The sequence below is a fragment of the Ammospiza nelsoni genome, chromosome 21 (assembly GCF_027579445.1).
Source record: "Ammospiza nelsoni isolate bAmmNel1 chromosome 21, bAmmNel1.pri, whole genome shotgun sequence".
Lineage (NCBI taxonomy): Eukaryota > Metazoa > Chordata > Aves > Passeriformes > Passerellidae > Ammospiza > Ammospiza nelsoni.
In genome coordinates this window covers 11,528,421-11,546,604 of record NC_080653.1, presented here as the reverse complement: position 1 = coordinate 11,546,604, position 18,184 = coordinate 11,528,421, and the positions used below count along the sequence as shown (strand labels likewise).

General features: G+C 50.3%; 1 protein-coding gene across 1 annotated transcript in view; it reads left to right on the top strand.

Annotated features, from left to right (window-relative positions):
- Positions 1-17,128, top strand: part of CLUH (clustered mitochondria homolog) — a 33,070-nt gene extending 15,942 nt beyond the window's left edge. The window contains exons 8-26 of the mRNA XM_059486786.1: positions 760-907; positions 1,621-1,713; positions 1,943-2,637; positions 3,174-3,391; positions 3,955-4,059; positions 4,811-4,911; positions 6,311-6,463; positions 7,077-7,139; positions 7,803-8,047; positions 8,810-8,894; positions 9,376-9,529; positions 9,813-9,952; positions 10,063-10,143; positions 10,718-10,843; positions 11,324-11,445; positions 12,655-12,748; positions 13,529-13,663; positions 14,653-14,726; positions 15,257-17,128. Of these exons, the coding sequence (XP_059342769.1) occupies positions 760-907; positions 1,621-1,713; positions 1,943-2,637; positions 3,174-3,391; positions 3,955-4,059; positions 4,811-4,911; positions 6,311-6,463; positions 7,077-7,139; positions 7,803-8,047; positions 8,810-8,894; positions 9,376-9,529; positions 9,813-9,952; positions 10,063-10,143; positions 10,718-10,843; positions 11,324-11,445; positions 12,655-12,748; positions 13,529-13,663; positions 14,653-14,726; positions 15,257-15,425 (3,001 nt within the window). The 3' untranslated portion in view covers positions 15,426-17,128. The remainder of the gene's footprint in view (positions 1-759; positions 908-1,620; positions 1,714-1,942; positions 2,638-3,173; positions 3,392-3,954; positions 4,060-4,810; positions 4,912-6,310; positions 6,464-7,076; positions 7,140-7,802; positions 8,048-8,809; positions 8,895-9,375; positions 9,530-9,812; positions 9,953-10,062; positions 10,144-10,717; positions 10,844-11,323; positions 11,446-12,654; positions 12,749-13,528; positions 13,664-14,652; positions 14,727-15,256) is intronic.
- The last annotated feature ends 1,056 nt before the right edge of the window (positions 17,129-18,184 follow it).

Sequence of the window (18,184 nt, the reverse complement as noted above, 5' to 3'; positions counted from 1 at the left end):
GCAGTGCCTGCTTCTCTGAGCTCATGTAGTGGTGGGTGGTTGGGACACGTCAGTGGAAGCTGCAAGGACCAGAGCACCTGACTGAACAACAGGGCAGCACTCTGAGGATCTCTCTGATCCACAAAAGAGACTGAAGCATAAATATCAGCGAAAGTAACACAACAGGGCTTTGTATAGGCTGACAGTGGCAAGAGGTTGGTTGTTTTAAACATGTCTGTGCATGTTAATATTCTGTAATTTCCTCTAGCTCCTATAATAATAACACAACAATAAGGCATTGTTTAGTTCTCCTGTCCTTGCTGCAGGGACCATTTGTTCTGCTCCAGGACAGTGGGTCCTGTGCAAAAGCCTGTCATTCTTCAGAGTCACTTAATGAACTGCCTCGGCTCAGCAGGGTGTGGATTGATAGGCACATTGTGTGGCGTTTGGGAGCTCTGCTTCTGCTTCATTAAGGAGATGAAAGTGACACTAGATGAGGGCTGAAATTAGCAGTGGCCTCCAGCCACCACTGTGACTATCTGGCCATTTAAAAATGGCTGTACTGTGTTGCCCCTTGGGCCAGAAGTAGCTACAGATGAGCCCCAGCCCCTGCTGAGAGCTCCAGATTACACGGGAGACCTTCGGCGGTGCTTGGGTTTCCACTGCGCGCTGCTGTTGCATCGTGACCTGTAGGGACCAGTGTGAAAGCACAGGGAAAATTCTCTTGGAATAGAAAGGATTCCTCCTTTATAAATGTAATTGTTGTTTGTCCCAAACTAGGGTTCAGAGACACCCCTTTGAGAGGATAGCCACTCCTTTCCAAGTGTACAGCTGGACGGCCCCGCAGGCAGAGCACGCCATGGACTGTGTCCGGGCAGAGGACGCCTACACCTCCAGGCTGGGCTACGAGGAGCACATACCTGGACAGGTACTGCTCTTGCTTTGCCTGATGACACTGGCAAGACTTTTGCTGCCAGCTCTGCCAGGAACAAGTTAACTTCCCGAAAGTAACCTCTGTTATTTGTGGGGGGGGGTTTGATCATCAAAGGAAAACTTGCAGGAGTCCTTGTTCTTCACAGGGCCCTTGACTACAGGGGCTGTGCTGCTCAGGCTGCAGGTCCATGAGCACAGAAGTGACTGAGAGGAGCAGCTCCTGCTCAGATGTTTATAAATTCCGTGTCCCTTCTCTGAAGAGTGCCACTGCACAGGAGGCAGACCACTCCCTCGTGCCAGTCAGGCCTGGAATGGCTCTTGTGTCTGAGCAGACAGCTCCAAATGCTTCAGCTGCAGCTTTCTAGCACAAAGGGCTGCAGGGCAGCAGTAGCCAGCCGTGGGCAGCACGTGCCTGCAGTGTGCCCACAGCACTGGCTAATGACACCTGCACCGTGCTGCCCCTTCAGTGCCCCTGCACTGGCTGGGCTGATGCAAGATCTGTCCCAAACTGCTGGTGAATAAAGTCCCCTCTCAAGGTGTGTTCATTCTTGCTGCTAAGTCACTTCCTCTGAGCCCCACAGCAGCCTGAATTCTTGCCCCTTCCTCTCCCTTCTCTCCCAAAATGTCTTGTGAAGCAGGAATGCTGCCTCGCCAGCCCCTTCCCACACAATGCATTGCATCCCACAAGGCTTTGCCTCCCTCTTTCAGACTAGAGACTGGAATGAGGAGCTGCAGACCACACGGGAGCTGCCACGCAAGAACCTGCCTGAGAGGCTGCTGAGAGAACGAGCCATTTTCAAGGTAACTTCAGGATATGCAGCCAGCCCCTCACACAGCCCCTTCTTTGCTGCCTGTGTTCTGGCTCCTGGGACTTGTATTGAAGTCACTCGCCAGCTCACAGCAGTAAAAGCCATGACCCGCCTGCCTGCTGAAAGTCTGTTGGGAGGAGAGGAGCAAAGGAAAAATTTGCAGGGAGCTTTCAGAGCATGGGGGCCCATCCTGACCCCACTTTCTCTCCATGTGCCTCCAGGTTCACAGTGACTTCACTGCAGCAGCAACACGAGGTGCTATGGCTGTCATTGATGGCAATGTCATGGCCATCAACCCCAGCGAGGAGACCAAGATGCAGATGTTCATCTGGAACAACATTTTCTTCAGCCTGGGCTTTGACGTCCGTGACCACTACAAGGACTTTGGTGGAGACGTTGCTGCTTACGTGGCTCCCACCAATGATCTCAATGGTGTGCGGACCTACAACGCTGTGGATGTGGAAGGGCTGTACACGCTGGGGACTGTCGTGGTGGATTACAGAGGTTACAGGGTGACGGCTCAGTCTATTATCCCTGGCATCTTGGAGCGGGAGCAGGAACAGAGTGTCATCTATGGGTCAATAGACTTTGGCAAGACAGTTGTGTCACAGCCCAAGTACCTGGAGCTGCTGGAGAAGACCAGCAGGCCGCTGAAGATCCAGAAGCACAAAGTTCTCAATGACAAGAATGAGGAGGTGGAGCTGTGCTCCTCAGTAGAGTGCAAAGGCATTATTGGCAACGATGGGCGTCACTACATCCTGGACCTGCTACGCACTTTCCCTCCAGATCTAAACTTCCTGCCTGTTGAAGGGGAGGAGATGCCAGAGGAATGTAAGAAAATGGGGTTCCCCAAGCAGCACAGACACAAGCTTTGCTGTCTTCGTCAAGAGCTTGTTGATGCCTTTGTAGAACACAGGTGAGCAGAGCTTCTCCCTTTCTCCACGTGCATCTGGTCATGGTTCAAGTCAGGACCTTGCTGCACTGTCCTGGGAGCATCCCAACAGAGCTCCCAGAAGTGAGCAGCTAATTGCCCTATGGCTTGGCTATGTAAATGCAGTTATAGGAACTTAATTAACAAGAGGTGAGAACAGTAAGGATTAGGACAGGGAGCCAGGGAAAGAGATGGTTTGTGTTTTAGTGTCCAGATCTATTATTGTTGATTCCTGTCCAAACACCTAGAAGTTCTTTCCCTGCAGGTGTCCTTTCCACTTGATGGCTAGGGAACAGGAAGGATTTATGCTGCTTTTTAAGGCTTTCCCAATGTCCTGAAAGTTATGTTCATTTCTAGAGGCTGGAAAAAATCCTGTGGGCACTGCTGTAGGCGTGTTTGTGGTGGGATGTTTGGGTCACTTGCTGCTGGCAAGGCAGGGGAGCTCAGGGAGTGAGACATGTTCCAGATGTGTGGTGCTCTGGGATTCTGCTGGGCTGAACTGCCCTTTCCCTTTGCTGCAGGTATCTCTTATTCATGAAGCTGGCTGCACTGCAGCTGATGCAGCAGAAAGCCAACAAGCAGGAGAGCTCAGCTGCTCTGGAAAATGGAGCCTCTGCAGAGAATGGTGCTGCAGACAGCGAGAGGCCCGAGTCAGAGGATGGGAAAATGGAGGACAGCGTGACTGGGCTGGATCAGGTGAAGGAGCTGGCAGAGACCATCGCGTCCGACGATGGAACAGGTACTTCATCCTCAGCACCAGCCCCTGCTGGGCTGGCACTGGTGGGAGCTGCGCCAGGCTGGGGGTTTGGGGTGACTGATGGTGGTTAAACAGGACGAGCACTGGCTGCCTGTCAGTGTTGCCTGGCCTCTCTGTTAGAGCTGCTCACACCCTGATGAATGACTCACCCCTGCAGGCAGGGGGACTGAGGTGTCTGAACCCAGCAAGGCCACCAGCCCCTCAGCTCTTCCCTGGGAGCAAGAGCCTGGCCAGGCTGGCCAGTGGAGTGCAGGGCAGGGCTGGGGCCAGGCAGGAGGCCAGCAGTGCACAGGCACCTTTGGGAACCCCAGGCTTGGATTTCTGAGTGCATGTGCTGGCAGGTAGGGATATCCATGGGGGTTTTGGGTAATCTTATGTTCCCTTATTCAGACTTTTCAGCCATTCTCCTTTACAATTGATTGTTTTTATAATGGGTTTCTTTAGAATGTGCCATCATTGCTGTTTTTAGTAACAAAACTTAATAGCTAGGTCTGCCATTTCCTGAACTCCACATTCATTTGTATTCTGTTTTTTTCCTGCTCCAGTGGATCCCAAAAGCAGAGAAGTGATTCGGAATGCTTGCAAGGCTGTAGGCTCCATTAGTGACACATCATTTGATATTCGGTTTAACCCAGATATTTTCTCACCAGGTACGTGTACCCAGAGCTGGGACCAGCCTTTCTGAGGGTGGCTGTGTCCAGCCAGCTGCAGATAAACGCTGTGCTGTAGCCAAGACTGCTGCTGGTTTTGTTAGGCTGGGCAGGGTGCAGGGCCCTCTGTGGAGCACGGAGATGCAGAGGAGAGGAAGCAGCAATGGATTGCAGTGCTGCAGCTGCCAAGGGCAGCCAAGGGGAGCGTCTCCCACCCTCGGGGGGAGGGCTGTGGGTTGCTGCCAAGAATCCTCCTGTGATTCTCCAGCATCCCAGCTGTGAGACCATGTGAAAAGAAGCAGAGGGAGGGAAAAAATCAAATTTGATCCTCATGTAGTAGTTTACACAAAAAATAACACTTGTGGTTGAACGACTGATGTTAGGACCTCAGTGAAGGGCTGGGTTTGTTTTAGTAACATTTCAGTGAGCAGTCACAGTGCCCTTTTACATGCACACATCAGGCACAGGCATGAATTTCCATTACTTGGAGCCATATTTTTTATTGGGAAATTGAGAAGCTTCCAGAGTGCTTCCTGGGGTGAATACTGGGGCAGTGAGCAGGCACATTGCAGGAGAACGGCCAAACCATTGAGTTTGAGCAGCCCAGCCACTGCCTGAACACAGCTGCCAATGCTTTTGCCATCAGAACTTTTATAGTTTGAGATAAGTTTTTGAAGCATCCAGCATTCCAGGGAGACAGTTAGGTTTCTGTGAGTTGCTGTGGTTGATGTTTTCTCTTGTCCTCTCCCAGGTGTTCGCTTCCCGGAGTCGAGCAGAGAGGAGGTGCAGGATCAGAAGCAGCTGCTGAAGGACGCTGCTGCGTTCCTGCTGTCCTGCCAGATCCCAGGCTTGGTAAGGACCCCAGAGCCAGTAGTGATGCTGCCCTCAGAGCTTGGCTGCTCTGAGCAAGCTGGTGACCGCTGGGACAGCGGCTTTACCTGAGCAGCTGCAGGCTCTGGCACTGCTGGGGAACCACCTGGAACAGCATGAGCATTGCGTGCAAGGCACAAGGGGTTTTCCTTTGCCCATCTTACATCACGGCACGATTTTCTCACCTCAGTCCAACAAAAAAAATTTGGCACTGGCAATTAAAGCTATTGCTAAGAGTTTGGGACAATAGAGACCACATAAGCCATCCTCCCTAGCCCTGGGCATCCTTCACAGCTTATTGTTTTAGCTGACCCTAGCTGTGACTCAGTCAGTGACTAATAATTTGAAGTGAACTGGGAAATTGTTTTAATTAATAGCAGTCATTAAAAACTCCTTCTGTAAGTCTTAAGCATTTTGGACATTACCCATGCACCTGGCCACATAAGAAGTCCCAGTTTCTCCCTTCCTGGGATGCTTGCTGAATTGATGGCTTATGCAGCTGTCAGAGTAGGCACTGGAACTGGCAGGGGAGAATTCATGAGCTCTACTCCAAGAGGTCCAGGAGTTGTTGGTCTTGTGTTACAAGAGGGTTTTCTTTGTTGGAAAGTTTCTTCTGAACTCTAAATCCACTAATTCTGTAGTCAGCACAGCCTTCAGAACCAGCTATTCAGTCTTTAAACCAAAAGGAAGTAAGTGAGTCAGAAAAGGGCTTGGTAATTGTTGATTACAAGGTAGTTGATACTCCAGTATATAAACCCAAAACACTGCACAGGCCTGCGTGAGAGCAGGTTGCAGACCAGCTGCTGTAGCAGGTAGTCCTGTGCATATCAGAGAGGAGCTGGTGTTGCTCCATGACGTGAATTAAACAACTGTTTATCAGCACTGCAGCACAACTTAACATGCAAGTGCCATTTGTCCTTATCAGCTATGTGTGCACAGCTCCACGTACTCTTAATTGGAAATGGCAATTAGTGACTGTGAGGCCCTTAAAGAAGGGTCAGCCTGCTAGTCGCACAGGTAGGAGCTGTTTTGCCTCTGCCTCTGAGTGTAGTGCTGCTCCTTCCCTGCTGAGACAGAGGAGTGAAACTGGCCCCAGTGGCAAGGACCTGGCCCAGACTGGGCTGGCTACTGCAGGTGTCCCCCCTGCCTGTGTTACCACGGTGGTCCCTGGTGTTACAGCAGGTGCTACTCACCAAAAGAGTCTTGTTTGGGGTCAGGGCCTCCTTTCAGGGCAACCCTCAGCCCCAGGTAAGGAGGTGTCTGAAGTAGCATTGGGGAATGCCTGTCCTGCCTCTTGTGGGTTTTTTTTAATATTTTTTAAAATGGAAGTTCTTTCCTTTGTGTTTGTTCTCAGTAACCAAAGTCTGTATGCACCCTGCAGGTGAAGGACTGCCTGGATCACACGGTGCTTCCCATGGATGGGGCCACCTTGGCTGAGGCCATGCACCAGAGGGGCATCAACATGCGTTACCTGGGCAAGGTGATCAACTTCATCACCAAGACCCCTGGCCATGCACAGCTGGATCACATCTTTGTAAGCATCAGGCTTAACATCAGACAGTTCAAACCACTCTGGCATCATTTGTCCCAAGGAGATTCCCACTTGGCCAGTTGTTCTCTCTCTGTAAAAATAAACAGCTTCAACAACAGGGGGAGGAGGGAGGAGGACCTGTAAGTGGTGGTTGGGGAGGGTTTTTTCCCAAATCCTTAATGGATTTCATAGTGTTAGGAACTGTAAGTATCTTTTGGGGTAGAGAATTGCTTCAGGGATTCCCAAATGTAATAGTGAGTAACACAGCTGGATTTTCAGCCATGTATTTTTTAAGCCTCTAAGACACATCTGGGCTTTGGATCAAACTCTGAAGTGTTGTGAGTGTGGCTGCCCAGGAGCAGGCAGGGGCTGGGCTGTGGCAGCCCCTGAAGCACTGCTGGAGCTGTGCTGAGCTGCACCCGTGGCTTGTGGGCACAGAGGTGCCAGGGGCTCCTCCCTGGCCTCCAGGAGGGCTGTCAAATGCTTTTGCAGTTCTGTGCTGCAGGGAGAATGGTGTATCTTCTGCAGATCTTGCTAAAAGACCATTTCAAAAGCCCATTGTATTTTTCCATATTCTTGCCAATGCACTCAGTCTGTTCTTTATTCCTTTGGGTAGAAAATTGGAATCAGTGAATTGATCACTCGATCAGCCAAACACATCTTCAAGACGTACCTCCAGGTATGACCTGCAATCTCACCTCTTGCCTCCTGTGTCCTCCCTAATGACTTTTTTCCACAAACAGAGCTGTTTGGGGTTCTCCTCTCATTAGGCAGTTCCTGGGGTTGCATGGCAACGAGAAGTACAAGCTCATTAGCACTGAAATAGGTACAGGCCTGTATGTAAGGGAAAACAAGTTCCCACTTGAAGAAAGCTTTCCCGGAGAGCAATCATTCATGCTTTTCCTCCCCAGATCCTCACTCATTATGTTGGAGGCTTTTAAAAGTGAAATCACAGCTTGTTTTCCTTGTAGTACTTTTTCCTCCTAAACAGTGTTGCTTTTGCCCTTCTAAGAAGCCTTTTTAATTGACTCAACACTACATATCCTGGTAGGCTGTATTCACACACAACCTAGCAATACACCTGGCTTGGTTCCAGTGCCAAAACCTTCTCTGTCCCAGGTAGCAGCCCGAAGTGTATATGCCTGCACTACATTTCTGTGTGTAGGCACACACTTAATCCTACGTTGTCTGTGCTAGTGCCACTTGGACATGCTGCCTTCCTGTCCCTGTCGTGGAAGGTGGCCCTGTTTGTGTAGGACTGGGTGTGTGTGGGGCTCGGGGCTGGAGCGGTGCTGTGGGATGGCAGATGTCTCTCCTGACTGACTCTGGTGTTTCCCTGTAGGGTGTGGAGCTGTCAGGTTTATCTGCTGCCATCAGTCACTTCCTGAATTGTTTTCTGAGCTCCTTCCCAAATCCCATTGCCCATCTTCCAGCTGATGAGCTGGTCTCCAAGAAGAGGAACAAGAAACGGAAAAACAGGAACCTTGGCAATGCTGATAACACTGCCTGGGCAAGCATGACCCCTCAGGAGCTATGGAAGAATATTTGTTCAGAAGCAAAGAACTATTTTGATTTCAGTCTTGAATGGTAAGTGGAGCAGGTGACCCTGGCTTCTCCCTGGATTCACCAAACTTCTGTAGCTCTTGTTCATTAACAGGACCTCCCTTTTTTATTTGTTTTCTGTTTGCATAAAATTAAGTCCCTTGAGGGACTTAAACAGATCTTTAATGGAAAGAAATTGGGCAAAGAGTAGGAATGGGGAAGTGAGACTTTGAATCAGATGAAACCTATGATGCAAAGGCAGCCATGAAAAGCAGAGGAGGAAGGTAAACCTTTCCTAAGGGTACATAAGGGATCAGAAGGTGAGGAGCAGAAGTAATATAGTCAGAAGATACTTGTCTATATCAACAGTGATTTAGGCTGAAGGGAGCTTCGGCTCCAGAAAAAAGGACAACTGCTCCTGTACATGAGCAGAGATGGCGAATAAGGAAGGGGCACATTGGTGCTTCCAGTTTAGCACTCTCAATGAAGTGGCCCAAGAGAAACACCAACTTTTGGCACTTGGACAATGATCATCCCCTCGCACAGGGACTGCTCGCTCCTCACCAAGAGCTGAAGGTACTCAGCCCAAACACTTGCAGTGGGCTTTGAGAACACACACAGGATTTCTGTAAAAGCACTGCTGTGCTCTAGAGGCTTTCACAGACTGTGGGCAAACTCTGCAGTGTTAGTCCTTAGTTTGGGTTAGACCTGGCTGTACAGGGACCTGCGCCTCACATACCCACAATGGAGCAATGGCCTTGAGCAGAAACTCCCCTGAGAGTTGAAGCTTGTGTGTACTTTCTGCAGTGAGAATGCTGACCAAGCAGCTGAAGTGTATAATCTACAGAAAATCACCCTGCTCCGTGAAATCTCCCTCAAAACTGGAGTCCAGGTAAGATCCACATCCTCCCTCCCTTGCCATCATGTCCTGTATTGAGGAACATGAAGAGTGTGTTTTGCAGGCACAGCACAAGCCCCAAAGGGTCTTTGTGGTGTCCATGCTGGAATACAGGTCCCAGCTTTGAGAAACAGATTTCTGATCCAGTTCATTCTTTGAGTAATAAACTTGCTAGCATGTCCCTTGGAAGAACAGCTAGCCTCAGTATAATTGCACTGCCTTCTCACTCCTCTGTGGGCTGTGGGACAACAGCTGGAAGAGCTCTCCTGTCACGGGTTCAGTGTTGTCACCGTGGTGCCATTTTGCCATGTACAGGTGGTGGTGCACACCTACATCTGACCTTGGAGACTTCTGTCCCAGGTCATGGTACAGGAGATGTTTTGACTGTGATTCCACATTCAGAATTTTGCCCCTTTTCTTGCCAAGTGCCTATGGCAGTGGTAACTGTGCCCTCCACTCTTTTTGGTCCCTCCAGATCCTGCTGAAGGAGTACAACTTCGACAACAGGCACAAGCCCACTTTCACAGAAGAGGATATTCTTAACATCTTCCCTGTAGTGAAGCATGTAAACCCCAAAGCCTCCGATGCTTTCCACTTCTTCCAGAGCGGGCAAGCAAAAGTTCAGCAAGGTACAGATCCATGTGCCTCTGCCTCTCATGATGATCCCTGATAATGGGAAGAGCAGGGTATTTGGGGCATGGCCACCAGGACACTGCTGCCAAGCCTGGTGTCCAAGATCTCCTCCTGCTATAAATCCACCAGCAATGAGCAGGGATGGGTCAGGGCAGTGATATCCTGCCCTCAGGGCAGTCACCTGTGTCTGTGTATCCCACCGTTGGTCTCACTTCCTGTCTCCAGCAGTGCTAGAGGTTCTTTTATATGTACATACATATGGATATACTTTCTTTTCAGGTTTCTTGAAGGAGGGCTGTGAGCTCATCAATGAAGCCTTAAACCTGTTCAACAATGTGTATGGTGCTATGCATGTAGAAATCTGTGCCTGCCTGAGGCTGCTAGCTCGGCTCAACTATATCATGGGAGATTACTCAGAGGTAAGCAGGGGCTCTGAGGGGATCTCCTCAGTGCTCTCAGTCCTTCCCCATGCTTGCTCAAGCTCACAGCGTGGTGTGACTTGCCCTGGGTTCTGTTCTGTTCTGTTCAGGCCTTAAGCAATCAGCAGAAAGCGGTGCTAATGAGTGAGAGGGTCCTGGGCATCGAACACCCCAACACCATCCAAGAATATGTGAGTATGGGGAGCTGGGGAGCAGCAGCACCTCAGGGGTCTGGCTGCAGTCTGAGAGCCTTAGTTCATGTCTGCAGCTGGAAAGCAGTTGCATTTTCCCCTCTTCTGCAGCTTTCCTTCCAGAATTCTCCACTTCATCATCTTTTATGATCCTGCAAAGTGAAAAGCTGAGTGTGTCCTGTGTGCTCACCATTTGTCCTGCTTAACCTAGGTTTCTACTGTTTGTCTGCTGCATATTTATTTAGATATATTAATTCTCCTGGCTTCGGCCCTGGGCCTATGTCAAAAATTAAAAGAGGAAAGAATCCCCTCCAAAACACAGTCAGAATATGACATACATATATAAGTCAGGTTAGAAATATTCTGTGAGGGGTGTTAAGAGAAACTGAAATAATACACACAGCTTCCTCAGTGCTGTGTCCTCAGGAACACCTCAGTGGGACTGTGCATCATTTCAAAGTGACTGAAGTCCTTCTTCAACCAGTGAGGAAGACTTCTTATTCATGCAGCTAAGGAAAGGCGTGGAGACATTAGTTTCCTTTACATTAATGCTGGGTGCCTTCTCTTGTCCTAGATGCACCTGGCTCTGTACTGCTTTGCAAACAGCCAACTCTCCACAGCACTGAACCTGCTGTACCGTGCACGCTACCTCATGCTGTTGGTATTTGGGGAGGATCACCCAGAAATGGCACTCTTAGATGTAAGTAATTTGTTTAGGAATCTTCAAGTTCCTAATCTCTGTGAAACCTCTTGGCCTTTAAGATGCCCACATGATGGCTGTTTAAAGCAAACATTTAGGCAGTGCTTTTCCTCCCTGGTTGTTGCTGGTTGGTGCCATGAGATGAAGGAAAAAAGGCATTTAGCTGGGAGGGTGAGCCTCTGTGCTGAGCTCTGCACTGGGATACTGCAGATGGTTTTGAGACATGTAATTCTTAGGAAAACTCCTTTGTTTATTGTGTTCTTGTTGCACCGGCATAAACTGGAGAGTCTGTTACCTCCCTTGTGCCTGGATTGTTTGGGCCATGGGGGACGATGGTCCCTGTACCGTGTTGCTGCTGCAGGGACTGGCCAGGGTCACAGCCCCTCTGGCAGTGACACACCTGCGGGGTCCCACTGTTCACAGAGCAGGAACTGCCGTGTCAGTGTGTCTCTCCCAACGCCTGCTTGGTTCTCTGTACAGAACAACATTGGCCTGGTGCTCCATGGGGTCATGGAGTATGACCTGTCCCTGCGGTTCCTGGAGAACGCCTTGGCCATCAGCTCCAAGTACCACGGCTCCAAGTCTCTGAAGGTTGCACTGAGGTGAGGCAGGGTGGGGTGCTGGGCTGGGTCACTGCTGTCAGAGCGAGCACACTCACTGAGCACTCACATGGGAGGGTCTGGGCTTGAGAACTGCATATTCAGTCTTGTCCCAGAGCCAAGGTCATGGTGCACTATCCAAGTTTATTTCAAAAGATGGAGATCCATTGTTCTTAAGGTTAATGGGGAGATCTGCTGTGATGCTGCTTGCTCAAAAACTCTGTCAAGATAAGCCTGGTCCCTGTGGACTCTCAATAGAAAAATGTATGTGGGAAGTAAAGGTTGGAGAGCTGGTAAGGGAATTACACTAGGAGACAGGGACAGTATGTTAAATGCTCATGTTTAATTGTTCCAGCCCTCAGGGAGGGATCTTTGAGAATCATTTAATGTGCTTTTGTCTCTTGCCATAAAGTTCTGTATTTGAATAAAAACCCTGAGTAGTTTCTGTGTGTTCCCAAGGGAGCTGGGACTGGTGACCCCTGTAGGATCTGCTCCCAGTGCCCACTGCTGCAGTGCTGGATGCCCTCTGTCCTTCAGGCATAGCCCACTCCCAGTTCTTGCTGCCACACTGCAGCCATCTGTTCTCCATCAGGCTGCAAATCAACCTGATTAAACACCTGCAAGAGCCTGCCTTGTTTTCCAGTGGCTGATGAATGTGCAGGCTCCAGAGACTCTTCAGCTGTCCCTCAGTGGCACTGGGGTGTTTAGAGAGACCCGTCTCCTCCCACAGAGAAACACTGCCAAACCCAGCAATTTCTTTTTCGTTCAGAAGCACTAAGGCCAACAGTCCAAGCCAAGTCAGCTCTCCCAGCTGGCAAGAGCCCAGAGGACTCAGGCCTGGCTCTGCCTGAGGGCTGCAGCCTTCCTCTCCAGTTAATAAATCCAGCCCCAAGGTATTCCCATGGATGTGCCTCTCCCTTCAGTTCACTGTTGTGGCCTTCTGTCCTGCACCCAGGAAAGCTGAAGATGCCCAGCTCAGTCTACCTCTGTAGGTCACTTCTCAGCATTCCAGCTAAAATCCAACCTAATTAGTGTAGTATTTGAATCCTCAGCTGGGCTGGCAAGAAGTAACTCCCAGGGTGATGCATTCAGTCTCCTTTGACACCTGTGTTAAGACTTTCAGCCCAGACACTGATGGCACAGTCATGCTCACTGCAGCACAGAAATGTTTTTTTCTTCAGAGAAGTGACTCGGCCCTTTTCCTTCCCTCAGCCATCACCTGGTTGCCCGAGTGTACGAGAGCAAAGCAGAGTTCCGGTCGGCTCTGCAGCATGAGAAGGAAGGCTACACCATCTACAAGAATCAGGTGATGAGTGGCCCCACTGTGCACTTGGGAGCTGTCACTGCAGGGCCAGAGTTGAGCAGTTCCGCTGCAAACCAGTGCCCAGCCTGGGCCTTGGGGAGGCCTTTCCTACAAACAGCTCTGAGCAGATGCCAGGGAGTACTTGTAGGGCAGAATTGCTGCCCTGTGCAGTAACTGCTCACTGCTATGCCAGGAGTCTTTGCTCAGCTTCCTGCAAATGTGTCCACGCTCTACCCATGGCTGGACGAGCACTTCTCTTGTGGCATGGCCCCACGTTCTGGTGGGGCTTGGAAAAAACTGGTCTCTTCTCATGTTTTGTGCCACTAGTCTTTAAATACCAGCTCCAAACTGGTTTGGTAGTGAGCTCTCAGCTGTTGAGCTCCCAGGCTGCTGCTCAGTGAAACTCCTGCCCCAGCCCGGGGCTGTCTGAGCACGTCTGTGGCTGCACGGGGTGACTCAGCTGAGCTGGCTGAGGGCACAGCCCAGTGTGGGGAATGCTGGAATACAGGTCCAGGTGGGGGGGATACTGCTCCTGGAAGAAGAGCCCAGTGCAGGGAAAGCTGCTCACCCAGCAAATATGCTCCCACTTGAGGAAAACGTGAAATGTTGATAAGAAGGTTCCCAGAGGAACTGTTTTACTTTTTGAATGCCAAGGCAGGTAAAGTCCATTTTGCTGAGTTCCTGTAGGGATGCTGAGCTGGCAGCACCCAGGTGTGTTCCCTGGGGAGGGTCCTGCTCTCCCTTGTGATGTTGAACCTTTTCTTTGTTCCTGTTTCCCATCAGCTCGGTGAACACCATGAAAAGACCAAAGAGAGCTCTGAGTACTTGAAATACCTGACACAGCAAGCGGTGGCTCTGCAGCGCACAATGAACGAGATCTACAAGAACGGCTCCAATGCCAACATCATGCCCCTGAAGGTAACCCAGAGCTCTGGGGATGGTGCTCTGCCAGACAGAGCTGTGTCCAGCTGCTCCTGAGGGACACGGACTGTCAGGAGGGGGTGGCAGTTGTCCATTGCTAGGGCAGTGGCTCAGACAGGCTGGTGTCACCTGTGTGGATGGAGCACAGCATTGCAGGGTGCCTGGGGAAGCAGCAGGGTGCAGGGACAGCTCCTGGGCTGAGAGCCTGGCACGCCTGCCCACAACCCTGCCCTGCTGTGACTCACTGCCAGGCAGCAGGTTGCTCAACCCAGAAAAACTTCAGTTTCCTCATCCTCAAAAATGCTGTCATCTTTTACCAGATGCTTTGTTCTCCTTCCAGGGATGTTGTGGTTGGGGAGGCTGGGCAGGGAGCACAGAGGGGCTGTCAGGTTTACCTTACATGGAGCAGCAATGACTAACCTTCCTGGGCCAAACCCAGCTGCTCCTGCCTGCCTCCAGACCTGGCAGAGTACCCGGCCTGTGCCATGGGTGCTCTCCCTGCCAGGCTGTACCCCAGCAGATTGGGAAAGAAGGTTCCAGCTGCAGGGAGGACAGAGTGGGACAATGCTCTGTGTGTGGGTGTTCTCCCTGTGGAGAACTGGCAACAGACCCGAGGAGTTTGTGGCAATGAAGGGAGAACAAGGACCTTGAATCAAAAGTCCAGGGATTTGTGGCCAGTGAAGAGGCTCAAACCCATAAAAACATCACTAAAGGGTTTACCCTTGTTAAAATACTTAAAGGAGGGTAGAAAAACCCAACACATTTTGGAACTGGCACTGTGATGTATTTAACTGAAGTCCTGCAGGGTTCAGCCGGAGCTCCCTGCAGGGACTGGTGGGGAAGCTCTAGATGGTGCTTTCAGGCTTACAGATATACAGAGGTGATAATGTAAATGATGCCCTTTTCTCAACTGTTGGTAAAGAGACATGTTTAGCAGTTCAGTGTGCTCTCTAGGTTCCTAAAACTTCTTTTCCCTTGTGATGTAGTTCACAGCTCCCAGTATGGCCAGTGTCCTGGAGCAGCTGAACATTATCAATGGAATTCTCTTCATTCCACTAAGGTACAGTGATTCTTCTGGGTTATACCTTTAGAAATCAAATCTGCACTGCCTTGGTTCACAAAAGAGCACAAACCAGCTCCCCAGGATTTGTTTGTTTTAGCCAAGATCTCAACTGAGGCCTTGATTAGCATCATCAAGACCACTGCAAGCAGCAGGACTATTAGATTTTTTTTTTTTTAAAATACTTCTTGTTGAAAATTTGATTGGGATGATGGTGGAAATAGATGACCTGAGCCAAGACTGTTGTTCTAAGGCTGCACATATCATTGGTGGTAAAAATGCAGCTGGAGGCTGCCTGGCCATCAGCGAGATGAACCCCCTGCTCTGTCCCAGCCCCACTGAGAGAGCAGATCCTGGTGCCTCTCTGTTCAAACCCAGCCAGCAAACTGGGCCCTGGCTGTGCTCAGGCATGGCTGAGCTGTGGGGGAGGGAGGTGCAAGCAGTGTTCCCCCATTGAACATGACCTTGTCCTGCTTCACCATTCCCACACCCAGTCTCATGTCTGCTCCCCTTCCTGCTTTCCCCTTCAGCCAAAAAGACTTGGAGAACCTTAAAGCCGAGGTGCAGCGACGCCAGCAGCTCCAGGAAAGCATGAAAAGTGGGGAACAGCTGGAAACAGAGGACAAAGCTGTGGAGGAGAAAGAGGCTGAGCCGAGCATGCCTTCTGCTGCCATCCCCTTAACACAGAGCTCTGCTTAACGTGTACCTCGCTTTAAAAAAAAAAGTTTAAACCACCCTTTTCTGAATCTGGCCCAGGGCCTTAGCCGCCCTCGGAGCAGCTCCTCCTTTTTGACAATGTTATTGCACTGGTACAATTAATACACAATGCAAAGAACTAATCTGAGCAATGTAATCTGTGTGCCCAAGGCTGTGTCTGCCACGCGAGGGGAAGTGGCCGGAGGCAGCACAGACCCGTCCTGGCGCGCGGGGCCCTCCTGCCGTGTGTGTGTCCGTGTCGTGTGTGTGCGCAGCAGTTATTTCTACTTTGTACATATGAATTCCAAATGAACTGTCTGGAGGAATGTAACATTTCTCAGGTCATTTTTATGTTGACTAAGGACACTGCTTTGCTAAACCAGTAAAGAACCAGCCCCATCACTGCTCCACGTTCTTGTAAAACGTGGATTCCAAGCCAAAAGATTGATTTCCCCCCAGTCACTATTCAAGCTTGGGCTGAGAACAGCCATATTTGAACAGTCACTGAGATGACTGAAGCCTGTGACATGTGGAAGTGGGGGATGTACAGCATTTTCTACATCAGGATATAGCCATGGGATCCCTTTAACCATTTTTTTCTATGTTTGGTTGACAGTTTGGCAATTCAGTGGGGTTTTGTAACATTCACATTCTAATTTTCAAGGTAAAGATATAGATAGATATATATAGATATATATATATATAGATATATATTATATTCATCCTTCCACCTCTGCCTGTGCTTGCAGCTGAGTAACTTGGGATACTGTATCCAAAGAGTGAGGGCTTGATCTTTAAAAAAGCGCACAAACTTCCATTGCAGTGGAAACCCCAGTGCCTCGGTGAGGTGGGAGTGCAGCAAATGACGGCTGAGCTAAGGGGAGTGAGGAGGCTATCACAGCCCTATGTAAGGGTAGGGGAGAGGGCAGGAAAATTCAGAAATAGAGACCTGGTATCATTTGCAACAGGAGCTGTTGACACAGAGCTGAGGGCCCTGAACCTGACAGAATCACAACCAGAAAGTACCAGGTTTTGGGGAAGGGGTTTAAATAAAAACTGAAGTTCCCCCAGCACTGAAACCTCTGGCCAGTCCCTTTGCTTCCGGCATTTTTGCTCACTGGTTTTGAGACTGGCATTGGGAGCTGCCATTGCTGGCAATGGACGGTACTGAATGGCAAGTGCCACTAAAGAACTCCTCCTGTCCCCTTCCCTCCCACACACATCCTGTGGGGTTGTCACTGTCCTCCAGCAGGTAAGATGTGGCTGCTGCAAGCCCTGGGATGCCGACAGAGTTGAATGTCCCGTTTTCCAAGCAGATCAAGCTGTAGAAGAAGGTTGGGCTGGCCGTAGCTGGTGCTCAGCCTCTCCCTGCCTCGCGTTGTCTGTCCTGGATCGTGCCCTGTGCTAATCCGTGCTGCTGCTCTTACTGACCTTGGAGCCAAGTGCTGTCCCTGTGCTCTGTACCCTCGGTTTCCTGTCTGACCCTACAGGTATCTGTAACTCGGGGCTGGGCAGGGGGAAAGGAGGGAGCAGCCTCTGAGGTGCTGGAGACATCAAAGCAGAGTCTTCACTGCAAATGAACTTGCTCCTATTAGAAAAATTCTGAATTTCCTGGAAAGCAATCAATAAATGACTACAGTGCATCTTTCCTACAAGATTTTTCTTTTACTAGTGTCTTACAGTCCATTAAAAGCTTTTTAAACTCCTGGAGGTATTTTTTTTGTTTCTTTACTGTTTGGTGGAAAGTGCTGGTACCAGCACTGCAGCCACCACTCCTGTTCCTTTGAGCAGGAGCTGGGGGGAGAGAACAGGACCAGCTGACCCAGAGGCTTTAAAAGCTGTAAATCAGTACCAGAGTCACGACCCCAGCCCAGAGGGGGTAGGACCCACAACCTCTGCTGTCAGAATCCATTTGTGCTCCGGGAGATGAGTCACTTTGCCCTCTCATCCAGGGGAGCTGTGGGAGCAGGGACACAGCTTTGGGGATGTTGTACCCATGTGAATTGAGGCTGAAGGAGACAAGTCCTGGCTACTGAGGCTCCACAGCTAAGCAGCTCCAAGGACAATGCAGGCTGCTAAGTAACTGCATTTGCCAACATCTGTCTACCTCACTACCTCTTTCGGGTTCTGGGGGTTCTCGTTACTCTGTTCACAAGTTCTTAAAACACGAGTGTAAAAACTGATTCAGATGGGCCCTGGGACCCAGCTGAGCTGGAGGCAGGCAGGTACTCAACCTGTTCACTGAAAAATGTGCCAGTGCCCATCAGTGCTCTAGTGGGACTGGAAACACCTCAGAGCTGCTGTCAGTGCAGCACTGCTGCACGAGCAACAACTCACCCAGCTAAGGGGGAAAATTAAATTTAACTGCCCACACTGTTCTTACAACTCCCACCTGAACCTGCCTTGCATTCCCTGTGAGAAGCTCACTGCTTGTGGACATACGAGGCTTACCTTTCAACCCTCACCCCAAAAACCACTTCTGTGCCACCCTGTCACCCCATCTGGGATAGCCCATGCCATGCGCTGGCTCTGGCAGAACCCAGACTCAGTTTTTTTCCCAAATGCAAGCGAGTCTTATCCAAATGTCAATCCCGTTGTCTGTTCCCACTGCAAAGTACCACCCTACCAGCTGCTCCCACAGACCTCAGCTGGCGGGAGGGCCCTTTCATTCTCTCCCCACATCAAGCTCACAAGCACATCCGTGCTCTTCCATTATGAAGACATGCCCATTCCAGTTCTGGCCACTGACCCATCTCTAAACG